Below are 22138 nucleotides of genomic sequence, written 5' to 3'. Positions count from 1 at the left end.
GATGTTAAAATCCAAGACATTTCATTCAGCTAATTCAGTTATACAGATCCACGTTTAGATCACTTCAACCTAACTTTTACCTTTTTAACCAGCTCAATTGTATTGCTCTGCTCTGTTTAATTTTAAGTGTTATTATTGAATAGACATTGACTGCTATGTGATATTTTTCACAATTCACAGTTTCAATATCTGGAATGTGTTAAGTGGTTTGAAATGAGCAAAAAATCATTTTTAGCACTGCTGCCTCACAGCGCCAGAGACCCGGGTTCAATTCCCGCCTCAGGCGACTGACTGTGTGGAGTTTGCACGTTCTCCCCGTGTCTGCGTGGGTTTCCTCCGGGTGCTCCGGTTTCCTCCCACAGTCCAAAGATGTGCAGGTCAGGTGAATTGGCCATGCTAAATTGTCCGTAGTGTTAGGTAAGGGGTAAATGTAGGGGTATGGGTGGTTTGCGCTTCGGCGGGTCGGTGTGGACTTGTTGGGCCGAAGGGCCTGTTTCCACACTGTAAAGTAATCTAATCTAATCTAATCTAATCTAAATACTCATTCATCCTGCCCATGCTAGGCAGTTTTGAATGTATTGTAGCTGAAATATTCAATAAGCTAGTACATGTTTTAAACTAGTCATCTTGTGGGACAACATGTGTCAATACATATTCTGTTTCTATATTTTCTCTGTTGCATATTCAGACAGTATATGCATTCAAAATAAAATTGTTAAATGCTTTATTCAAGATTAAAACTAATTGCTGAACTTGCTTCATGATTGAACTTCTGAGTAGTTTCCATATGATGATAATTGTCCAAGTGAAATGCAAAACTATTTGTGCTATTACGTGTAATGTATGCTCCTCAATGTAATTAATTAACCTTTTTTCATTGTGATATAACAAAGAAATCAATGGGAAAGAAATATTCTGTTTTTTATAAAAAATGCAGATATCAAGGAATTAAGTACTTCTGAGATCATTCGTTAACCAAAAGCAAGAAGCTCTTAATATAACCAGTGTTATTTATATGTTGTTGTATTTATAACTAGTATCAGAAAATTAGGTGGATGAAAAATCAAGACTTCAAAATCATAAGCAATTGTAGTATTCTTCTTCTGTCACTAACTAATCTAAAAATGACCTGCAGAGTAACTCCAAGGGTGCCTTGGTATAAGCCATTTGCTGCACAGATTGAGATTTTCATTCAAGAAAGTACAGAAGAAAATGGAAGTCACTGCGGGAGTAGGTGGCCTTCTCATGTCAGCATGAAGCATGGTTTCCTTATTCACTCCATTCTGTTGCAGACTCCAAGAACAGTAGCTGGGTTACAGCGAGTGTTCATCACAGAATTGTCAATCACTGTCTCTTAGCATTTGTGAGAGTAGATGTCTTTATTCAAAGACAGCTGGGCAAACCAGGGATACAGACTGGTAGTAAGCAATTTGCTTGGACTGCAGAAAACAAACAAGGGCAGGACATAGAAACCAGCCCTTCACATAGGAATATAATGGGTTATGGTGACCTTTTGCTACTCCATTGAATTCCATTCTCTGTTACACAAAAAGCCTCAGCCCCTGTTGTCAATTTACTTTAATTAGTGGCATGATGCAGATAAGAAAATGAACTTCACTTATGTTCCAGCTGGTAACTATGTACTAGAACTTAAGTATTTCTGCTTAAAATGACGAGGAAGTAAATGAAGTCTACCTTTTCTGAAAAGGCAAAAGGAATACATCCCTAACAATAGCATAACCTAGATATGGCATTCTCTCAAGACTGATGAGATTTGAAAACGTCAAAGACTCCTTGGTAAATAAAAGCCAGTGCACTTTGAAGCGCCTTAAAAAGAAACAGGTCCCATAGAAAGAGATCAGAGGATAAATAAACCTGTAAAGGGTTTAAAGTAAATAACTACATTCCAAGACTAGAATGTCTAAACATTTCAAAAGCTGTAGAATATCACACTGATTGAGTACATTGTTGGCAGTCACATATTCTGAATTATAAATAAAATTTTGTTTTAAAGTTTTCTCTAATTTTAAGCAGAACAGAAATGAATAAAATTGTCTTATGATCTTAAGTTTTTCAGTTTTACTCCCAATACTCACCTTTTCTTTACAGCTCTGATACCTTCTGTGACACAAAACATTAAATTCTCACCAAAGTTCCATGAGCATTGGCATCAGAAACTCATCCAAATCTGTCCTACCTAATATTGCTATAAATATCGGAGAAAAGCAGAATTGATGTTTGAGGCCAAGATTAGTTCCCCCACCATCTTAATGTGTCCCGTCCCAACCTGGCTTTGCCATCAGGGCCTCCAATCCATCCCAAGAAGCCATGGCACAGCCATGATCAAAGTGATGTGCTCCACTAAATACTCATTAAATTCTCCCCTGGGAGTCTGTTTTTTTCACTTGTTCCTATATAAAGCAACCTGGAATGCTTTTCAATGCTCAAAGCTGCATTTTATATTTGGCATGCATCCTTACAGCCAAGATATTCCATCATAAAGTCATGGCATATTTACAGCACAGAAGGAGACCATTCCGACAGCTAAGTTCATGTTTGTTCTTTCTGAGAGGAATTAAATTCTGTCAAGACCACTTATGATTTTGAATGCATCTACTAAATCTCTTCTAAGTTTCATCTCATTAGAGCAACCCAATCTTCTCCAAAGTATTCAAGCAACTGAAATCCTTCATCCCTGGAATTATTCTTGTGATTATTTTCTGCACCCCTTTTCAAGCCTTCACATCCTTCCAAAGTATGCTGCCAGGAATTTGATGCAGTACTCCAGCCATGACCAAACCATTGTGTTTTTAAGGTTCATCATAACTTCCTTGCTGTTGTGTTCTATTTATAAAACCCAAGAACACACGTGCCTTTTTAACCACTTTCTCAATGTACCCTGCTAAAATCAATGATTTGTGTGCATATACGCTCGTTTCTCTGTATTCCTGCATTAACTGTTAGTGTCATTCATTAACAAACACCAGGGGGAGTCCTGGCATTTTTTTCCCCCATTTGACTTTCAAACCAAAAGCAACTAAAGCCAATTGTAGCACTCTTGCTTCTTGGCCTAATGAGTTAAACACCCCTGCTTAGACCAATAATCGATTTTGGTAACATTAATATTTTGTTTCTAGGGATGCAGTACTCTGAAAGCTAGTGCTTCCAAAAATACCTGTTGGACTGTAACCTAATGTTGTGTGATTTTTAACTTTGTTTCTTGGGAAGTTACTTTGCCCATTTGCTCACAAGGGAACTCAGCTTATTGTTTTTCAGAAAAGCACAACATTTTCAGCACCATATTTCTGTATGAGGCATTCAAATATAGCATTATTCTTTCTTAAAAATCTGTGAATCAGTACAAGATTCTGTTTTATGGCAGATGGAACATAAATTAGGAGGAGGAGAAAGCCATTTGGTCTCAAGGACCTGTTCTGCCATTTGGTAAGACCATGGTTGATCTGAGGTAACCTCAACTCCACTATCCTTTGTACCCCTGTTGAGTCCATGTTAGTCAAGAACCTATCTATTTTAGATCAGAGTGATGCTGGAAAAGCACAGCAGGTCAGGCAGCATCCGAGGAGCAGGAAAATCAACGTTTCGGGCTGCCTGCTCCTCGGATGCTGCCTGACCTGCTGGTGCTTTTCCAGCACCACTTTGATCTAAACTCTGTTTTCCAGCATCTGCAGTCCTCACTTTTGTCGAAGAACCTATCTCTGCTTGCAAATATTCAGTGATTTTGTCTCCATCATTCTCTGGAAATATTGCAGAAAGTTTTAACTGTTAAACAATTGAAATGTAATTGATCAATAATAGCTTGAATCTGTCCTAATTGTTGAGTGTGCAATATAATCAATGTACCTCTGTAACGGCACGAAAAGCAAAGCCTCCATAATGTCAGATGTCATGGTCAGCTTCTTCATCTGCTGTCATGTGCTGTTGAGAAGACTTCCACAAAAACAAATAAGTATTTGCCTTCCTTTTGCTTATTTTCTTTTCGTTCTTTGTGATATACAAATTGCTGAGTTTGCTCCAATACTTACTTTGAGATTTTCAGAAGAGCTTTTGAGTTTCGTCTTCCCTCCCCTTACATTTAAGTTTAGAAAGCTGTCCCAAAAAAGTAATTAGAACTAGTTGGGGCCTATTTTGATTTCTGCTTGTTAAAATTTTGAAACTATCACTTTGTTACTGTTTTCAGAATTTCGATTGAAACATGCATATATTTTAAATGCATCTTAAAAAAATAAGGTAAGGCAGGTAACAATAACTATTTGTCAGCGTATGTTCCCAGGCATTATTTGTGCACTAAAATATTGTAAGAACAGGTCAGAATCTTGATTAAAAGTACTAATCAATAAAAAATTTATACATTTTAACAGCAACCATAGGATCATTAAGAATCTTCTTTCTGATTAGACAATGAAAGTGAATGTGTAACTGCATTTATAAGTGACCAGTAAAATCAAGTAGCGTGGTAGTTACGCAAGAATTTGGCTCATGAGAATGCTTTCTGGCTTTATATTGTGAGTCAGTAGTTCTTTTTGAAGAGTATGTGCCCAACATGTATTTGCAATGAGCAACAATATCAATATCAAATTTCATGGTTTTTCAAGTTTTGGTTAAGTAGCGAATTGATTAGAATACCAAATCAAAATGAGATCTAAAATTTCTTCACTATCTCAGTTTACTTTATTATTTAGTCCAGTGTGTTTTTCTTCTTGTGTGTTTATTTGATCTCCATATTGTTAATATTCATAGCAACTAAATCTTCCAAATCTAAGGTCTAGTTTGTTTTCATTCTTCTCAGGATGCTACTGAATATGCAGACCTTCCAGTGCGCCACAATGAAGACCAACTGAATAGTGATCTGGCTAAGCATCTTCCCCTTGAAGTAAATCCACATTCATTTGACAGTGCAAACACCAAAGCCCACCTGCTACTTCAAGCACATTTTTGCCGAGCTGCCTTGCCATGCCCTGACTATGCTACAGATACCAAATCTGTGCTGGATCAGGCCATTCGAATCTGTCAGGTAGGAAAACTAAATATTGTCAAACTATTCAAGTAACAAAGAAGGTTGATGAGGGCAGAGCAGTAGATGTGATCTATATGGACTTGAGTAAGGCGTTCGACAAGGTTCCCCATGGGAGACTGATTAGCAAGGTTAGATCTCATGGAATACAGGGAGAACTAGCCATTTGGATACAGAACTGGCTCAAAGGTAGAAGACAGACAGTGGTGGTGGTGGGTTGTTTTTTCAGACTGGAGGCCTGTGATCAGTGGAGTGCCACAAGGATCAGTGCTGGGCCCTCTACCTTTTGTCATTTACATAAATGATTTGGATGCGAGCATAAGAGGTACAGTTAGTAAGTTTGCAGATGACACCAAAATTGGAGGTGTGGTGGACAGCAAAGAGGGTTACCTCAGATTACAACAGGATCTTGACCAGATGTGCCCATGGGCTGAGAAGTGGTAGATGGAGTTTAATTCAGATAAATTCGAGGTGCTGCATTTTGGGAAAGCAAATCTTAGCAGGACTTATACACTTAATGGTAAGGTCCTAGGGAGTGTTGCTGAACAAAGAGTGCAGGTTCATAGCTCCTTGAAAGTGGAGTCGCAGGTAGATAGGATAGTGAAGAAGGCGTTTGGTATACTTTCCTTTATTAAAGTCTTTTCCCTGGGGTTGGGGAGTCCAGAACTAGAGGGCATAGGTTGAGGCTGAGAGGGGAAAGATATAAAAGAGACCTAAGGGGCAACTTTTTCACGCAGAGGGTGGTACGTGTATGGAATGAGCTGCCAGAGGATGTGGTGGAGGCCGGTACAATTGCAACATTTAAGAGGCATTTGGACAGGTATATGAATAGGAAGGGTTTGGAGGGATATGCTGGCAGGTGGGACTAGATTGGGTTGGATATCTAGTCGGCATGGACGGGTTGGACCGAAGGGTCTGTTTCCATGCTGTACATCTCTGTGACTCTATGACTCTGTCATTCCTACCAAAAGAAAAATTGCAAATGTAAGCTATTTCAGATCTTTAACAAATGTTTAAGGGATTGTTCTGGCTCATTTAAGTTTGAAGGTCGTGTGTTCTTTTAGGTCTTTGCACCTTTCTGTGCAATGGAAATAAGTTTGACCAATTTGTCTTGTTGATTTTGTGACAACGCAAGTTTATTTTGTCAGGGTAGCATTTAAAAGCAAGAATTCTAAATCTGGTTTACTGTCTAATTACTTGGTTTTAGGTTAGAATTGTGAAGAGTTAATGCATCTGGATGTTAGAAATGATGAGAGTGCAGTTAGTCAAATAGGTGACTGATGTGTTAGACTTTCCAGAGGAATGTCAAAGGAGGATGTAGGCTCTTTTATTTTCCATGTATTGTTATTATTAAAGTAAGATAAGTGGAGCAAGCAACAATTAGCCATTGATTATGAGTGCAAAAGTGTACAAAGACAATGTTCCCTTTACATCTTTAACAAATTCTGTGTTTAAGGTGATGCCAAAGCAGTATGCTTTTAAGACATGGATTCTGCAGCATTTTCCTTGCCTGATGAAGCTATATAATTTAGATTTATAGAGCAAATATACGTGTGCAAGTAAGAAGGAGCAAGCCACTTTCTTTGTTGATGTATTAAGTTTATGTTGTGAAATTATAATTGATTTTAATAGTGGTGGAACCACAGCTCCAACAGCAACTTATGCGTTCGCTGAGCATTAATCCAAGGAGAATGAGATAAGGTGATGAGATGATAAACAATATCCAAGTGACAAGTTTTAAAAATAAATTAGCATCATGCACTGCCTTTAACATTGAAAAATGTCTCCAGGCACTTCACAAGAACATAATGAAAAAGCAAGAGAAAAGAGATGAGGAGATTTGATTTGAAAACTTGGCTAAAAAGGTCTCTTTTAAGCAGCATCGAAAAGAAGAGAAGAAAATCGAAGAGAGGAAGGATTTTGAGAGAATTCTAGGCTGTGGAGTCTGCTACTTGTGGGACGAGGAATAGACATGAAGAATGTATGACAACCTTTGACCCAGAAGTAAAAGTAATTTGATGAATCCAGAGGATAAGAATTTATACAACGGGGATTTGTCCTTGAATTCCAATTCAGAGCTACCCTTAACCAAAAGCCAAATTTTTTGCCATCAGTCAGCAATGTTTGTCTTGACTAAATTAACCGAGCCTAGCAAATTATAAAACCTTTATGCCTAACACAGATACTTTCCCAGGTTGTGATTGGAGACAACCCAGTACAGAGTTTGAAAAAGCAAAATAAAGATTGCAAAACCATGTTACAGATCTTTAACCAAGAATCCAAAGGCTATTATAATGGATTATGAAGTTGTAAATGTTTCCAACAAAAGTTTTGCCTGTGTATACTGAAATAACATGATTTTGGATACCACGTAGAGAGTTTAAAGAGCAGTGAATGGTAATAGTATCTTAAAGACAAGCGAAAGTATTCAGTTTTAGTAGATTGTAAAATGAGTGTTAATGTATTGAAGTCTGGTTTATTTTGAAATAAAATACACAATTGTTTTTATCAGTGTAACATGTAATATGCCAGTTGATAAAGTGGTTATGATGTTGGATTTGCAATATTTTGAACACAGTTGTAAAGAAAGTTTTAGCATGGTAAAACTTGATTTTGTGATGCCCTTTGACTCAGAAGCAGTATAGTCAGGGAAATTTGTAATTTCTTTAAAAATCTGTGGAATTTGTCATTGTTTTTAAGAATGTTGGAAAAGGGCTTTTAAGAGTTAGGACAAGAATGAATTGCTATTTTCTTAGATAATAAGAGATATTGCCAGGAAGGAAGTTGAGAAAGAATTTGCGTGGCTGGTAGACAAAGGTGAGCTACAAGTATCAACAGACAGATGCAGACACAAAGAGAAACAGGCAGAGAGAAAGCAGAACACTGAATTCTTGTGAGGATAGCAAGCAAGTCACTGTCAAGATGAGGTCACTTTTTTTTCTGTTTGTCAGTAAAGAAGACAAACAGAAGGTAGTGTTCAAGCTAAATAAAAAGGTCTGAAACCTGAAAGGCTGTGCAAATGTTTCAGATACTAAATCTTAGGGTGTTTTGCCAAAAGTGAACTGGGGAATCACTGTTGGTCAGTTGAAGAGAAGCTCTGGAAATCTAATGCCATCAGCACTGTCATGACCTGAGAGATAGAGGGTTCGTCGAGTGTGTATTGCTTATTATAATCATGCCCTTGAACGTTGAAGGTGAAAGTTGTTGGGTAGGCCTCTGACTTACCCTGCATGAATTGAGTGCAGCATATTGTGTAACAGTGTAACCACAGACTGTCACACATTTGCAGAAGGGGAGTATACGTTTACTTATGATTGTATAAAATGTACCTTTTTGTTGTATTAGTTTAAATTTAGATTTAGCTTTTCATTGTGTTATAATTTATCCGTGAATATGTTTAATTTATATTGGCTTTGATGTTTGTTCAAATACGTCACAATAAGTGAAATTTTTTCACCTTTTTAAATTTGAGAGTCATTTGATAAATTTTGATTACAATCCCTGAGGGGAATCTGTAAAAAAAAAAATCACAAGGCGTTAGGGTTAGAGGAGCATAAGTTACAGGGATGTTTTAATACTGAATAGAACCAATGTCTTTGATTTTAATGCAAGGATTACATTTTTAGTTTGAGGGTCTAGATTGTAAGGGCCAGAGTGATGAACAGGAGGAGGTGATGAATGTAACAGGAGTTTGGATAAAGGTATTATGGGAGGATGGAATGGCGGAAGACAACAAAGGCATGCAAGAGGGTTTCTGTAGTTGATGAACCAAGATGTAGATGGAAGCACTCAGTGTTACAGACGTAGTAGTGGTCAATCTTTGTGATTGTTAAGGGCATCGATACTGAGCTCAGAAATATAATTTCGTTCACATATGTTTAATTACTCATGGTATTGTCTGCCAAGAACCAAGATCAACTGCAATTCCGAGATGGCATGCAGTTTGAACATTTGAATGAGGAAGCGCAGTATAATTCAACTGCAATTTTAAAGATCGTGTTTTTATGTTTCTATTGAAAATTCAGAAATAAACAATTTTGGATGGAAACAACTTCTTTTGAACTGCAGTTGCACCTTCCTCCCAGTGGTGGCAACGCAACATTGATATTTGATAAGATGTAATTAGAGCATGAGAAGTTTACTTCATTGTAAATATAGATGATTAGAATTTATTACTGAAAAAGTTGAGAAAAAGGAAAGTAGATAAGTAAGCATTGCTAAAAACAGACATTAAATCAAAGCATTTTGCCTTGCATTCATTCAGATTAAAATGTGGTGAAGCTAAAGTTAGGGAGGGAGCAATAGTTTAACCACCGTGAGAAGGGAATGCTGATTGCTTGGACTATGATTGGCATGGAAAAGCAGCAGGAACTACCATCCTAGTTAACTGATTAAATTCAAACCAAACAAGGCCATTCTGGCTGGTAAGGACTAGACATGGGAAGAGACAAGAAATAGAAGGGAAATTGTGCCATGTGACTTGAAACCAAATAATAAACACCATGTCACACTTCAATAAACTCCAATCAGGAAGAATGAAGAAATGATGAACATAAGAATGGATTTGAAATATAAATTGCAGTTACTAGATTTACTACATACAGCGCAAACATAACACTGACATGCTTTATGTTATAAGTTAATCTTAAAAGTATAAATAAAGAAGCTCACTTAATAAATATCTTTCTGTAGTATTCAGAAAACACATTACATGACACTTTTATTTTTTAAAAATGCATTAAATGATCCAAAAATAAAATACTTAAGCAATGTTAAGAAAAAAATTGATTTTTTTTTTACTCTTTTAGGGAATGTACATGTCTCTGACAAGGCTAGCATTTGGTTTCTATCCCAAATTATCCTTGAGAAGGTGGTTATGAACTATCTTCTTGAACAAGTGCAGCCAGTCTGGTGCAGGTACGCCCACAGTGGTGATAGAAAGTTCAAGATTTTGATCCAGTGACAGTAAAGAAATGTGATGGAGCTTGAAGTCTGGCTGATGTGTGATTTCCAGGTCACGTTCCCATGTTTCTACTGCCCTTCTCTTTGGTGGGGGTCGCGAATTTGATAGATGCTTTCAAAGGAGTAAGTTGTTGTGCATCCAGAAGGTCAGGCCACATCTGTAGAGAGAGAAAATTAATGTTTCAGGTCAATGATAAAAAATAATTTGTTTGGAGCTCACCATGTTGCAGATTCTAAGTACACTTTGTGGCATTGTTTGTTATAACTAATGATATATTCAATTTCCTAAGGGCTTTTGTGGCTCAGTGATAATGTCCATAGCTCAGAGGCAGGAAGTCCAGATCCAAGTCCCATCTGATCCAAAGGTGAATAATAACACTACTGAACAGATTGGTTAGAAAATATCCATATCAAGTTGCTGTGCAGTCTGAAGCATTTATGAACTTTCCAATATCTCAAAATTAAAAGTGGATTTAAGTTATAAGTACTTAAATACGTACTGGATTCAATACAAAGTCACAACAAGAAATGGAACCTCAAGAAAATGGATAATCCTGACGAATGCCTCAGGGATATTGTAGTCATGTGATCCAACTCAGAAATTCATTTACTCTCTTCAAATCTAAGATGGTTTAATCTTTAAAGTGCAGACTATGCTTTATAACTGGTAGTAAAGTCCACATACCCCTAATTGAGTACATGATCCAGTGCCTCAAACCACTGCCTTTTATTGCACAGTTTTATCCCCACTGCGCTGTTCAATCACAGAGGCTGTAGATTCTAGTGTGACTAGAACCTTGAAGGGTGCTCATTGTTGACAGCAATTGCCATCTTGCATAATGTCAAAATGCCGAGAGTTAGATTGCTGTGTCCCTTGTCTGAATCAGTCTTCTTTGATAACATTATTTTAACTCCTCACATACAACTATTGATGAAAATATACAAGTATATTAAATTAAAAATGGAATAAAAGCAAACACCAATTATGCCCACTAAACATGGCAGCAGTGATATTGTTTATGGGTAAAAACAAGGAAAGGAGATGCTGGAAACTAGAGTCTAGATTAGAGTGGTGCTGGAAAAGCACAGCAGGTCAGGCAGCATCCGAGGAACAGGAAAATCGTGTGTCTAGAGGCCAAATTATTACTTTTTATGCTGCTGATGCAGATTTCAATAATTTAATAATTACTGCAGCCACATTATATGACAGAATTTATTCCAAATCGGAAAAATGGGAATCAGTTTAGTGTGTATTCTCCTTAACAACAACAAGACATATTTATAGATAGTACAAATACTGAAATGGGATTAATCTGGGAGATTCTAAACCAATTGAATAATTTCAGCATATAAGAATCAAAATGTATAAAATATCATCCCTTTCTATAATGCCTCCCAAATCTTTTTGTGGCATTAAAAGCTAATGGAAATTTCCTTTTAAATCTATTACACTGAATGCTGGACCGCATTACAGTAGAAACTGGTGTCTTAGAAACTAAGGAAGAGGTCTATTTTGGAATCAGAGGAAAGGCTAGAGGTGTAGAATAGTTAGCATAATTTACAGCCAGCTGCAGTGACATGGAAACCAACTACCTCATAAAAGATGTGTGTGCAGGGCTTTCTAAACTGCTGTCCAGGGAATCGCCTTGTTTATCATTGCACAGAAAAGCTGAAGTGCAAGCTTACGTATCTGCTACTAATTGTCCATGCATGTCCTATGCTTATAAATGTCTCTTTTCTGTCAAACTGTGGAAATCAAGCTACTGTTGATTCATGTAGCCTTTAATTCACTTCCCAGCCCCCTTTATTCCAACAAAATCCTTTGACATTCCTAACTGTTCACCTTCATTTACCCAACACTCCTGCTTCAAATATTTGTACATATGCTTAATATTTATTGCATTTCTTCTATTTATTCCTCGTAACTGAACAAGTTGCCATTGCAAAAATATTGCTACAAGTCGCACGTTTTGAAGTTATCACCTTGAAAACCTTAAAAAGAGTTTATTTTGGAAAGGATAAAATGATAAAGCTTTAGAGTACTGAACATAATTTACAGCCAGAAATTACTTTGAGAATTTGTCAGAAGAACTTAATGCAGTTGAACAATAGGGATCTTAGCAAAGAAAAATTTGCAGAAAGCTAGATACTCTGTGAAATGGGGAGGGGACATTTGTCCTATAACCTCAGTTTACAAGATACAGTGAGCCACGGCACAAAAACCAGCAAAAAGTCATATTGTTCAGATGTATTCAGTACAAGACAAGCCACCACCCTTTTACCTCATTCTCAGCTCTGCCAGTCTAGAGAGATGGCTCTAATACAGTCTCCTGGCCATACACCTATTAAAAATGACTTAAGCATCCAGATCCTGTCATGTTACATCTTTGTTTCACTAATACGGAATGTATTTGCTTAACAGTAAAACACACGCACGCACACACAACACAAAATTGAAAATCCTGGAAGTACTCAATATACCTAGTAACATTTGGGGGGGTGGGGGTGGAGAGAGATGTGGTGTTGAACATTTAAGACAAATGATCATTTATCAGATCTGGGAATATTTAAAGATGTAACAGTTTTCCAACAAGACAGCGATGGAGAGAATGGGTGGAAAGTACAGGAGAAAACTTAGTGATAGGTTGATGGACAGGACATTTTAAATGCCAAAACAGATGATGGTGATAAACAAAAGGTAATGAAGTGTCAAGAAAGCTTCAGAACCGGTATAAATGGGGAAAGCGGAATCATCACTAATAACTGCTGTCATGGGCTGTTGAATCCGTGACAGGTAGTTTAGTGGTGGTGAGGGCTGTATCGTTACTCTGTTTTGCTGGTGAAGCAACAAACTCATAGGCCTAGTCTCACAGATATGACCTTCAGGACTCAGAAGTGATGCTACTGAGTCTTTGTGATAAACTTGAAGTTTCTCATTGAGGGTACATTCTATGCCCTAGCTACTTTCAATCTTTTCTGTAAGTGGTGTTCAATATGGGCATGTACTGATTCATCAGCTGAAGGAGGGCTTAGGACATAACATTATATTAAAAAAGAACAAGAAAAGGCTATTGACGCCTTGAGCCTGTTCTGCCATTCAGTAAGATCATGGCTCATCCCATTGTAACCTTAACTCCACTTGTCTGATTGTCTCCCAGAACTATTCACTCCTTAGTTAATTGATGTCTTCCTAAATCAATTCTTGATCTTGGAGCTTAATTCTAAAACACAGCCTGAAATATATTCAGTGAGTCAGCTCTACAGGAAGGAGGATTCCAAAGGCTAAAAACATTCTTAGAGAAGCAACATCTCCTCATCTCTGTCTTATTTGGGAATGCCTTATTTTGACACTATCTCACCTAGTTCTAGATTCCTCCACAAAAAACAACACCCTCTCATTCTTCTAAACTCCAATGAGCAGTTATAGCCCTGACCCGTTCAACCTTGTCTCGTAAGTCAAACGTTCCTTCTAGGAATCTGCCTGGTGAACTTGGTCTGATCTGTTTCCAATGCAAATATATCCCTAATATTCCAAATATGATCTCGCCAATGTCCTCAACAATTTGTGGCAAGAATTGCTAACTTTTATACTTCATCACCTCATCATAAAGGCTAACATTCCATTTGCCTCTCTAATATTTTGTATGCTAACTTTCATGATTCATGTACAAGGACATCCAGAATTATCTGATTTTCTATTCTTCCTACTAAAGTAGACATCCTGTCACATTCCCACTATTCTTTTAACACCCAAAAAATACCATTCGTAAGTATGAGGATGCATCTTTTCCACCATTTCATCCATTCTCTTTGCTACTTTATCACAGAATTCTATCTAGTTAGTCAGCCATGATTTGTCTTTTAAAAATTCCATGCTGGCTGTCCCTTATTAACCAGTACTATTTGAAATGAAAATAAATTTGTCCTTCACAACGATTTTTAATCGCTTTCGCACTACCAAATTTAAACTTATTGGTCAAAGTTTGTGCGAAGATTTGTAGCTCGGGTGCTCGTTGTTGTGGTTCTGTTCGCCGAGCTGGAAGTTTTTGTTGCAAACGTTTCGTCCTCTGGCTAGGTGACATCATCAGTGCTTGGGAGCCTCCTGCGAAGCGCTTCTTTGATGTTTCCTCCGGTGTTTATAGTGGCCTGTCCCTGCCGCTTCCGGTTGTCAGTTTCAGCCGTCCGCTGTCGTGGTTGGTATATTGGGTACCAAGCACTGATGATGTCGCTGTTTGTCCTATGTAGTGTTTAGTGCAGTCCTTGCATGGTATTTTGTACACTATATTAGTTTTGCTCATGTTGGGTATCGGGTCCTTCGTTCTGGTGAGTTGTTGTCTGAGCGTGGCTGTTGGTTTGTGTGCCGTTATGAGTCCTAGGGGTCGCAGTAGTCTGGCTGTCAGTTCCGAGATGCTCCTGATGTATGGTAGTGTGGCTAGTCCTTTTGGTTGTGGTATGTCCTCGTTCCGTGGTCTTTCTCTTAGGCATCTGTTGATGAAGTTGCGCGGGTATCCGTTTTTGGCGAATACCTTGTATAGGTGTTCCTCTTCTACTTTTTGCAGTTCTGGTGTACTGCAGTGTGTTATGGCCCTTTTGAATAGTGTCCAATAAACTTATTGGAGCTATTAGGTTTATCCTTCCATTTTTAAAGAGGGAATTTAACCCTTAAGAACTTGTTTGACTTTTTGGCATTGCTGGATATTTGAATCGTTTAAAATCTGTTTATCACAAATCATACAGTGAGCTACATTGAGTTATGTTGACCTCTTTATTCTTAAAAAAAAAAGTCATAATGGGAAAATGCTACCATGTCAACTGAAAGCAGTATTTATTATGTACCAGGAGTAGTGTTATTTTCTTGCCCAACAAAACAAGAGGCTGACTGAGAGGAGGTGGGTTCAAAACTGAGATGAGGAGAAACTGCTTCTCTCATTGGATAATGAATCTGTGAAACTCACTGCCCCAGAGTGCAGCTGAGGTAGAATCAATCAACAAATTCAAAAAGAAAATAGGTGTGTTCCTGATGAAAAGCAGAATAAAGGATTATGGAGAGCAGGAATGAATATGGAGGTGAGACCATGATAAGATCAACCATCATCGTGTTAACTGGTGGAGCGGGCTTGAAGGGCTGAATTTCCTACTCCCATTCCTAATTCCTATGTTCATATGAGTAACGCAGCTGCATTAATAATGCATTTTTTTGTCAGTGGTAGAAAATCTCTCAGAGTGGTTCTTTAAGTCTCCCAGAATTGCTTTCGTTTGCAAAATGAAATTTTAAAAATGTATTGCGCACACTAGGCTGGAGTTTCTATTGGATTTATTCAATAGGAATATAATAATTTGTGTTAAGTTCTTACTGGTTTGAATTAACTGTGTGCTCGATCTTTAAAACCACTTTCATTTTGATATATTTTAGAAAAGCCACAATTTCCTTATGTTTATTGGAATTCACTATTCTAAGTTGTTCATACTAGCTTTGAGCACATGATGTCCCTTCTTCAGAAGAAAGGAATGGTTAGCAGGGTCTCTTTTGGATCGAATTGGTTTAAAGATGAAACATGGCATTTGCGTTCAGAAAACGTTAACCTTCTAGCAGCATTATAACCTAATACCTGAGCCCGGCAACTCTGCGTTGCTCTTAGGCACTGTTGTAAGACTGTGTCATGATTATGTCTAATTTTTGTGTGTTCACACATACACAGTTTCTCCTATTTTTTAAAAAAAGGTTTCCATGAACGTAGTGTCTCGTTACGTATCTTAGAAATAATCACAGCCTTTCAAATATGCACTGTAGTTGAACTAAATTGCTATTGTTATGGTAGCAAATGTGGCAGCCTGTGCAAGGAATTGCAATAAACAACTTTAGGAAACCTCTTAATCTATTTCTGTGGTGTTGATGGGAGGAAGAATCTTGTCAGAATTTAAGAAGAAGTCTCTGCTGCTCTTTAGATAGTATAATGAAATCTGTCGTTTCCATCTGATATGCCTAAACAAGTAGACAGTACTTCATTCAAAAAAGCCTTTGGTAGTGCAACACTCCAATATTGTATTGCAGTCTCAAATTTAGTGCTTGGATGAGGCTTAATTCATAGTTTTCTGACTAGGATAAGCATGCTGTCAATTAAGCTAAACTGGTTGAATTTTGTTTAGTAATAAAATAGACTGAATTCATTTTTGATTGTTGAACTTTGATGTTGACTGATGGGAAAAGCCTGTATTTTATCAGACCTAGTCAGAATGTAGGGAAGTCTTTATGTCGTAAACACTTTTTAAGAGATATAAACAATTACATATTGTTCTTTTGATCTAGAATGCACTGCCTAAAAGTGTGATAGTATTAGATTTAATAGGTGCCTGCACTTCCAACAAAAAATTGGATAAATACTTGAAAGGGAGAATATTGTAGTGCTAAGACAGACCTGGGGAATGAGATTAATGAAAAGTTCTTTAAAGAACTGGCAAAAACATGATGGGCCAAATTGCCTCCTTCTGCTATGTAACATTGTATAATTAACATGGCTACTTCTCATACAGAGATTTCTTCCTCTTTCCATTTATTTCATTTCCCACTTCTGGTTGGTGCATTGTGACATCATGGAAGAGTCTGGAATTTACAGATTTGATTAGTTACTACTTTTGAAATATCCACTTTTTACTTCTAAATTCTGCCAGTCATCTAAATATGTCAAGTGGGAAAAGATGTAATTTTGAGTAAGTTTTTTTCACTGTGATCTTACACTGAGTGGTTTACTATGCCATCACAAAGAGTTCGTAAGAGTCAACCACATTGCTGTGGGTCCGGGTTCATGGCTAAGCGACAATGATGATAAGTCCCTCCCCTCAAGGACATTGGTGAACTAGCTGTGTTTCTTTTTCCCAAGTGATAGTTTCATGATCACCAATACCGAGATGAGCTTTTATTCCATTGAGCCCATGTCTCTAGAGCATCAGTCTGGACCTATTGGTTACTAGTCTAGTGACATTACCACAATGCTACCATCTCTCCCTGAGAAGTTCCTATTGGCCAAAGGAAGTTATCAGATGCATTTTTTTGAAAGATGCATAATTTGAGGATGGCCTTTGCATTTCTGTAAGTGTCAATCTCAAACTGGGATGTGCTTGCCAAATAAGACCATTAAGCATCTCTGAGTTAAGAGTTATTTGATTTTCTAGTTGGATGTTGCATCAAGCAAAATGGCATAACAGATCATTTCTTTGCAACATAATATAGAAGTGCAAGTCTCTGCTTGACAAAATAAGCCTTCCAAAAGTTGGTGCAATTGCATGTTTCAATTTTCCATATTCAACATCAATATCACTCAGTCTCAGATTAGCCAAGGCCCAGTCGGGTACTAGGTAAACTTTCCTAACTCATCTACCTGACCTTTAGGTATCACCTGTCCTCCGCTGCATACAACAGAGTTTGTAGCTTGGGCACTGAACTTATCAATCATCTCAGAAATCTTAGATCTAAGGGGATTGCCCAAGAAGAAAGCTGCCTGTACTCTCAACAGTATCCACTGACACGAATTGTAGAAGAATATAGGCAAAAGTGACGACTGCAGATGCTGGAAATTAGAGTCTACATTAGAGTGGTGCTGGAAAAGCACAGCCAGTCAGGCAGCATCCGAGGAGCAGGAAAATCGACGTTTCGGGCAAAAGCCCTTCATCAGGAATTGTAGAAGAGAAGATTATATCCAATTTCAGATGGCATCAGCTTCAATCAAACATGACATTTTCTTAAACAAAAACAAGTTGCTGGTAAAGCTCAGCAGATCTGGCAGCACCTGTGAAGAGAAGTGAAAGTTAATGTTTCCTCAGAACTGTTCTGAGGAAGGGTCACCAGACCTAAAACGTTAACTCTCATTTCTCTTCACAGATGCTGCCAGACCTGCTGAGCTTTTCCAGCAACTTCTGTTTTTGTTTCTGATTTACAGCATCTGCGGTTCTTTCGGTTTTTATGACATTTTCTTAATTTGTTCCTGTTGACATATACCTAACAAAATCATTCCCATTGCAGAATTTTAATCAATTCTACATATAATCAAGTTCATCTTGAGAATACTTTTATTTTAATAAGAGAAGTTATCTTGATTTGCTTGGAATCATGGACTGGTCAAGTATAGTTAATATCTTTCTTGTTGTGCACAGCCAAAATGAAATGCTGTTTGATACAATCCACCAGTCTTTGGGACGTATGACCTACTCATAAACCATATTTCGTTCTTGTGTGATCGACAAACATTTTTTTTGGCTTGATGGCATCATCCTAAATGCCCCTTGTGTTGCTACTACATAGTAACAGGATGAAGTAGCTATCTTCACCTCGTGATCAAACGCTTGATGTACCTTGAAGCTAACTGGGCACTTTTCAATATCATAACTGACCCTCTTAAGGCTTGAGTTGGTACTAACCCTCCAGGCCACTTTTTTTTTTAAGGTGAGCTTTCAACTTACTCTATGAAGTTTGGCCAAATAAAGATGAACCGATGTCTTATCACTCTGCAGTATTTTGTAATATAATACCAACATATTGCGCATTACCTTTTTTATCGACTTCCCTATCAAATCAACTTCTTAATACTAATAGTCTCACCAGTTAGTTTAGTTTCTGGGTTTAAGCAATAATTTTTGTTCAGGCCTTCAGCAGACTGCTTAATGAAGACATCATCATTTTGTTGAGCACAGTCCTTTTAAATCCAGACATGGGAAGCAGGTTTGATTTCTTAATGGTTATAAAGAATTATCAGTATCATCATGTGCTTTTCATAATGAAAAGCTGAATGCAGATCTGTTTACTGTGAGAATCCAGAACAACAGCTGGTGAGACCAGGAAAAAATGCAGTGGAATCTCTCACAGTGTCTAAAATGCTCTGTGAGCCTTGTGACAGTTTAATGACAATACAATGGTTACGAACAATCCATCTTCAGCACATGACAAACCTTTTCCCATTTCAGTCTGGGAGGAAATGAGTAATGTGTAATCCATTTGTGTGATCAATTTGCTCAAGCAGCTACTGTGAAATGTTAATCACAACTTTAATTTGTACAGCATTAGCATTTTGATTAACTTGTAGGTTTGCTGGCATACTTAAAACGCTTTTTAGTCATAGTTACGGCAAGGAAATGACTTTTTGATTAATTAAGTTTGTTAGACAGCAGCTGAGCTTCCTGATTGGTAACCTTTCAGGATGTAGGTTCATAAAGTAACAACAGACAATTGCACAAGTTACAACAACCAAAGGCTTTTTAATCATTTATTAATTACCACATATCCTCTGACAACACTGTTAAACGAGAGTACAGTGGTGCATTTTTTTGTAAAAGAGCACATGTCACCAGGGCCCTTTTTAAAAGTCAAATAATTACAAAAAAAATCATTAACCTGAGGAAATATACAGAGAACAAACTATTCAGCCCATTTAGGTTGCTTCTGGATAAGACCTGCTCAGTTGCAGGCCATTCACTGACTAGTTGACTGTTGGTAGTATACTCCTTTTGCACGAATCAAGACAAAAGCATGCAAGCTTGTCTTTGTCGAATACTTATGCATATATCGTCAAAGTGGGCCATCTCTAAAATTTAACTTGATGTTTTTATTTTTAAACTTTGTCATGTGGCAATAATGTGCCCCAAACCTGCATTTCCCAAAGGTGTTTCTTGTTTTGTAAACTGGGTAGAAAGAAATAAAAGTGCAATTAGAAGCCAAATTACTGTGACTTCATCATTGGCTAGGCTGGCCATTTAATCTGTAGGCCATTGCTTAGATAAACAGCAGGAACAGAGCTTATTGTGAGGGTATTCAGCCATATAATGCAATAGAGTGCATTTGTGATGATACTGCTCCTTCAGACAGAGTCCAGTTCCAAAACTACTGTGCTGAATTCCTCCAGTGAAGCAAACATCAATGACTTTGCAGGTGGAAATTCATAATTACTAGCGTCACAATTTCATCAGCTACTCAAACTACTATTACTATTGTCATTTTCTTGTTCAAAACGTACTTGTCCATGGTCACGATCACAACTAGAAACTTTGACTTGTTGCCATCCAACAAAACTCTTAGAACCTCTTATGAGATAATTCTGAAATTGTTGTGACAGCTCTCTGTTGTACATGAGCATCAGGATTTGTGCCTTGTGTTTTACTTGAACATTTAGCAATGAAAATGGCTGTGGAAATCTTTTCTACAGGTAAGTTATATCTAAAAGTGAAATATATCCTTCCTTCTCTGTCACTGTTCGTTGAGTGAAAATATTCACTCAAAATACTTCTTGAAAACTTCAGAGGCCTTTTGTTTAATCCCTCAGTAACTGAATATTCTAATGTTTGCAGTGAAGATTTTTAAAAAATGAAAGTAATAAATAGATAAGTGGATAAATATGAGATAATCCACTTTGGTAGCAAAAACCAGAAGGTAGATTATTATCTGAATGGCAATAGATTCAGGAAGTGAGAGATGCAACATGGCCTGGGTGTCCTCATGTACTAGAATCACAGAATTATCACATTGCAGAAGGAGGCCATCAGCCTCTTTCATCTGCACGAGTTCTGTTCCCTAGTGTCAATCTCCTGCCTTTTCCACAGATCTTTGTGAACCATTTCTATCCAGATAATCATCCTCTGCCCTCTTGAATGTCTCAGGTGAATCTGTGTCCACCACATTGCAATGTGATGTATTCCATACCTTAACTCAGATCTAATACGCTGTGGAAAAAAAGTTTCTCCTCAAACCAGCCATGCTTCATTTGCACATCACTAGTTCTTTCTTTTTATGAGCGAGATCAGCTTCTCCCTATCTATTCTGTCTAGCCTCCCTCATAATTTGAAAACCTCTGTCAGATCTGCTCTCAGCATTCTAATCTCCAGGGAGAACAGTCCCAGTTTCTTCATTTGATACTCAAAGCTAAATAAACAGTCGCTGAGACTATGCTTGAAGGTACAACAGGCACTGAAGAAAGCAGGTGATACATGTATAGGATTCAATTACTGGAGCAGGGATAGCTTGCTGCTATTGTACAGGGCCTTGGTGAGAACATATCTGGGAGTACTGTGTGCAGTTTTGGTCTCCTTTGCTGTGGAACAGTGTTCGCGCTATGGAGGGAGTGCACCAAAGGTTTAACAGACTGTTTCCTGGAAAGGCAGGATTGACATACGAAGAGAGACTGGATTGGTTGAGACTATATTCACTGGAGCCTGGAACAATGAGAGTGAATCTCATAGAAACCTGTAACATTCTCATTAGACCAGACAAAGTAAAATCTAGTATCAGGGGTCACAGTTGACAGATAAGAGATTGGTCATTCAGGATTAAAATGAAGAGAAATGTCTTCCCAGAGAGTAGTCAGTCTGTGGAATATTCTGCCAAAAAAAGGTAGTTAAAGCCAAAACATTGAATGGTTTCAAGAAGGGGTCAGTATAATTTAGCTCTAAAGGGATCAGAGTTTTTCTGGGAGGAAACACTGGGACTATGGTACTCAGTTAGATAATCAGCTATGAAAAATCATGGCCTACTCTTTCTATGTTACTAGATAATATCTCATTCCATTGATATTTCTCCACTGAATTGACATCGAAATCCTAACCCATCAGAGCCTTAGATTTTGGAAATTTTTAACATTTTAATTGGAAATGCATTTTGGTCATACACATGCCTTCCAGGCATGTGCAGTCTTTGCATTATTGGACGTCACAGGGCATAGTTGAAAGTGTTGTGCTGGAAAAGCACAGCAGGTCAGACAGCATCCGAGGAGCAGGAGGATCGACGTTTCAGATGTAAGCTCTTCATCAGGAATGAGGCTTGTGGGTCAGGGCTGAGAAATAAATGGGAGGGGGGTGTGGGGTTGGGGGAGAAGGTAGCTGGTCGATATACAAAGCAATAGGTCGATGAAGGTGATGGGTCGTTGGGGGGGGGGGAGGAGTGATGGACGGGTCTGGAGGGTGGTGCCAAGTTGGAGGCTCGGGACTGGGATAATGTGGGGGGGTGGGGGGGAGAAATAAGGAAGCTGTTGAAATCCACATTTATCCCATGTGGTTGCAGGGTCCTAAGGCGGAGTATGAGGTGTTCCTCCTCCAGACATCGGGTGGTAATGGTTTGGCGGTGGAGGAGGCCCAGGACCTGCATGTCCTTGACAGAGTGGGAGGGGG

At 38.0% G+C, this 22138-nt stretch overlaps 1 protein-coding gene across 3 annotated transcripts in view; it reads left to right on the top strand.

Annotated features, from left to right (window-relative positions):
* The window catches only part of ascc3 (activating signal cointegrator 1 complex subunit 3), a 541129-nt gene that overhangs the window by 482678 nt on the left and 36313 nt on the right, over window positions 1-22138 (top strand). For all 3 annotated transcript variants that reach the window (XM_043687007.1, XM_043687008.1, XM_043687009.1), the window contains one exon: window positions 4808-5032. In XM_043687007.1, coding sequence (XP_043542942.1) covers window positions 4808-5032 — 225 coding nt within the window. The remainder of the gene's footprint in view (window positions 1-4807; window positions 5033-22138) is intronic.

Source organism: Chiloscyllium plagiosum, chromosome 3, assembly GCF_004010195.1.
Source record: "Chiloscyllium plagiosum isolate BGI_BamShark_2017 chromosome 3, ASM401019v2, whole genome shotgun sequence".
Taxonomy (NCBI): Eukaryota; Metazoa; Chordata; class Chondrichthyes; order Orectolobiformes; family Hemiscylliidae; genus Chiloscyllium; species Chiloscyllium plagiosum.
The sequence above is the reverse complement of the archived record's forward strand: the minus strand, read 5'-3'. Positions and strand labels throughout refer to the sequence as shown.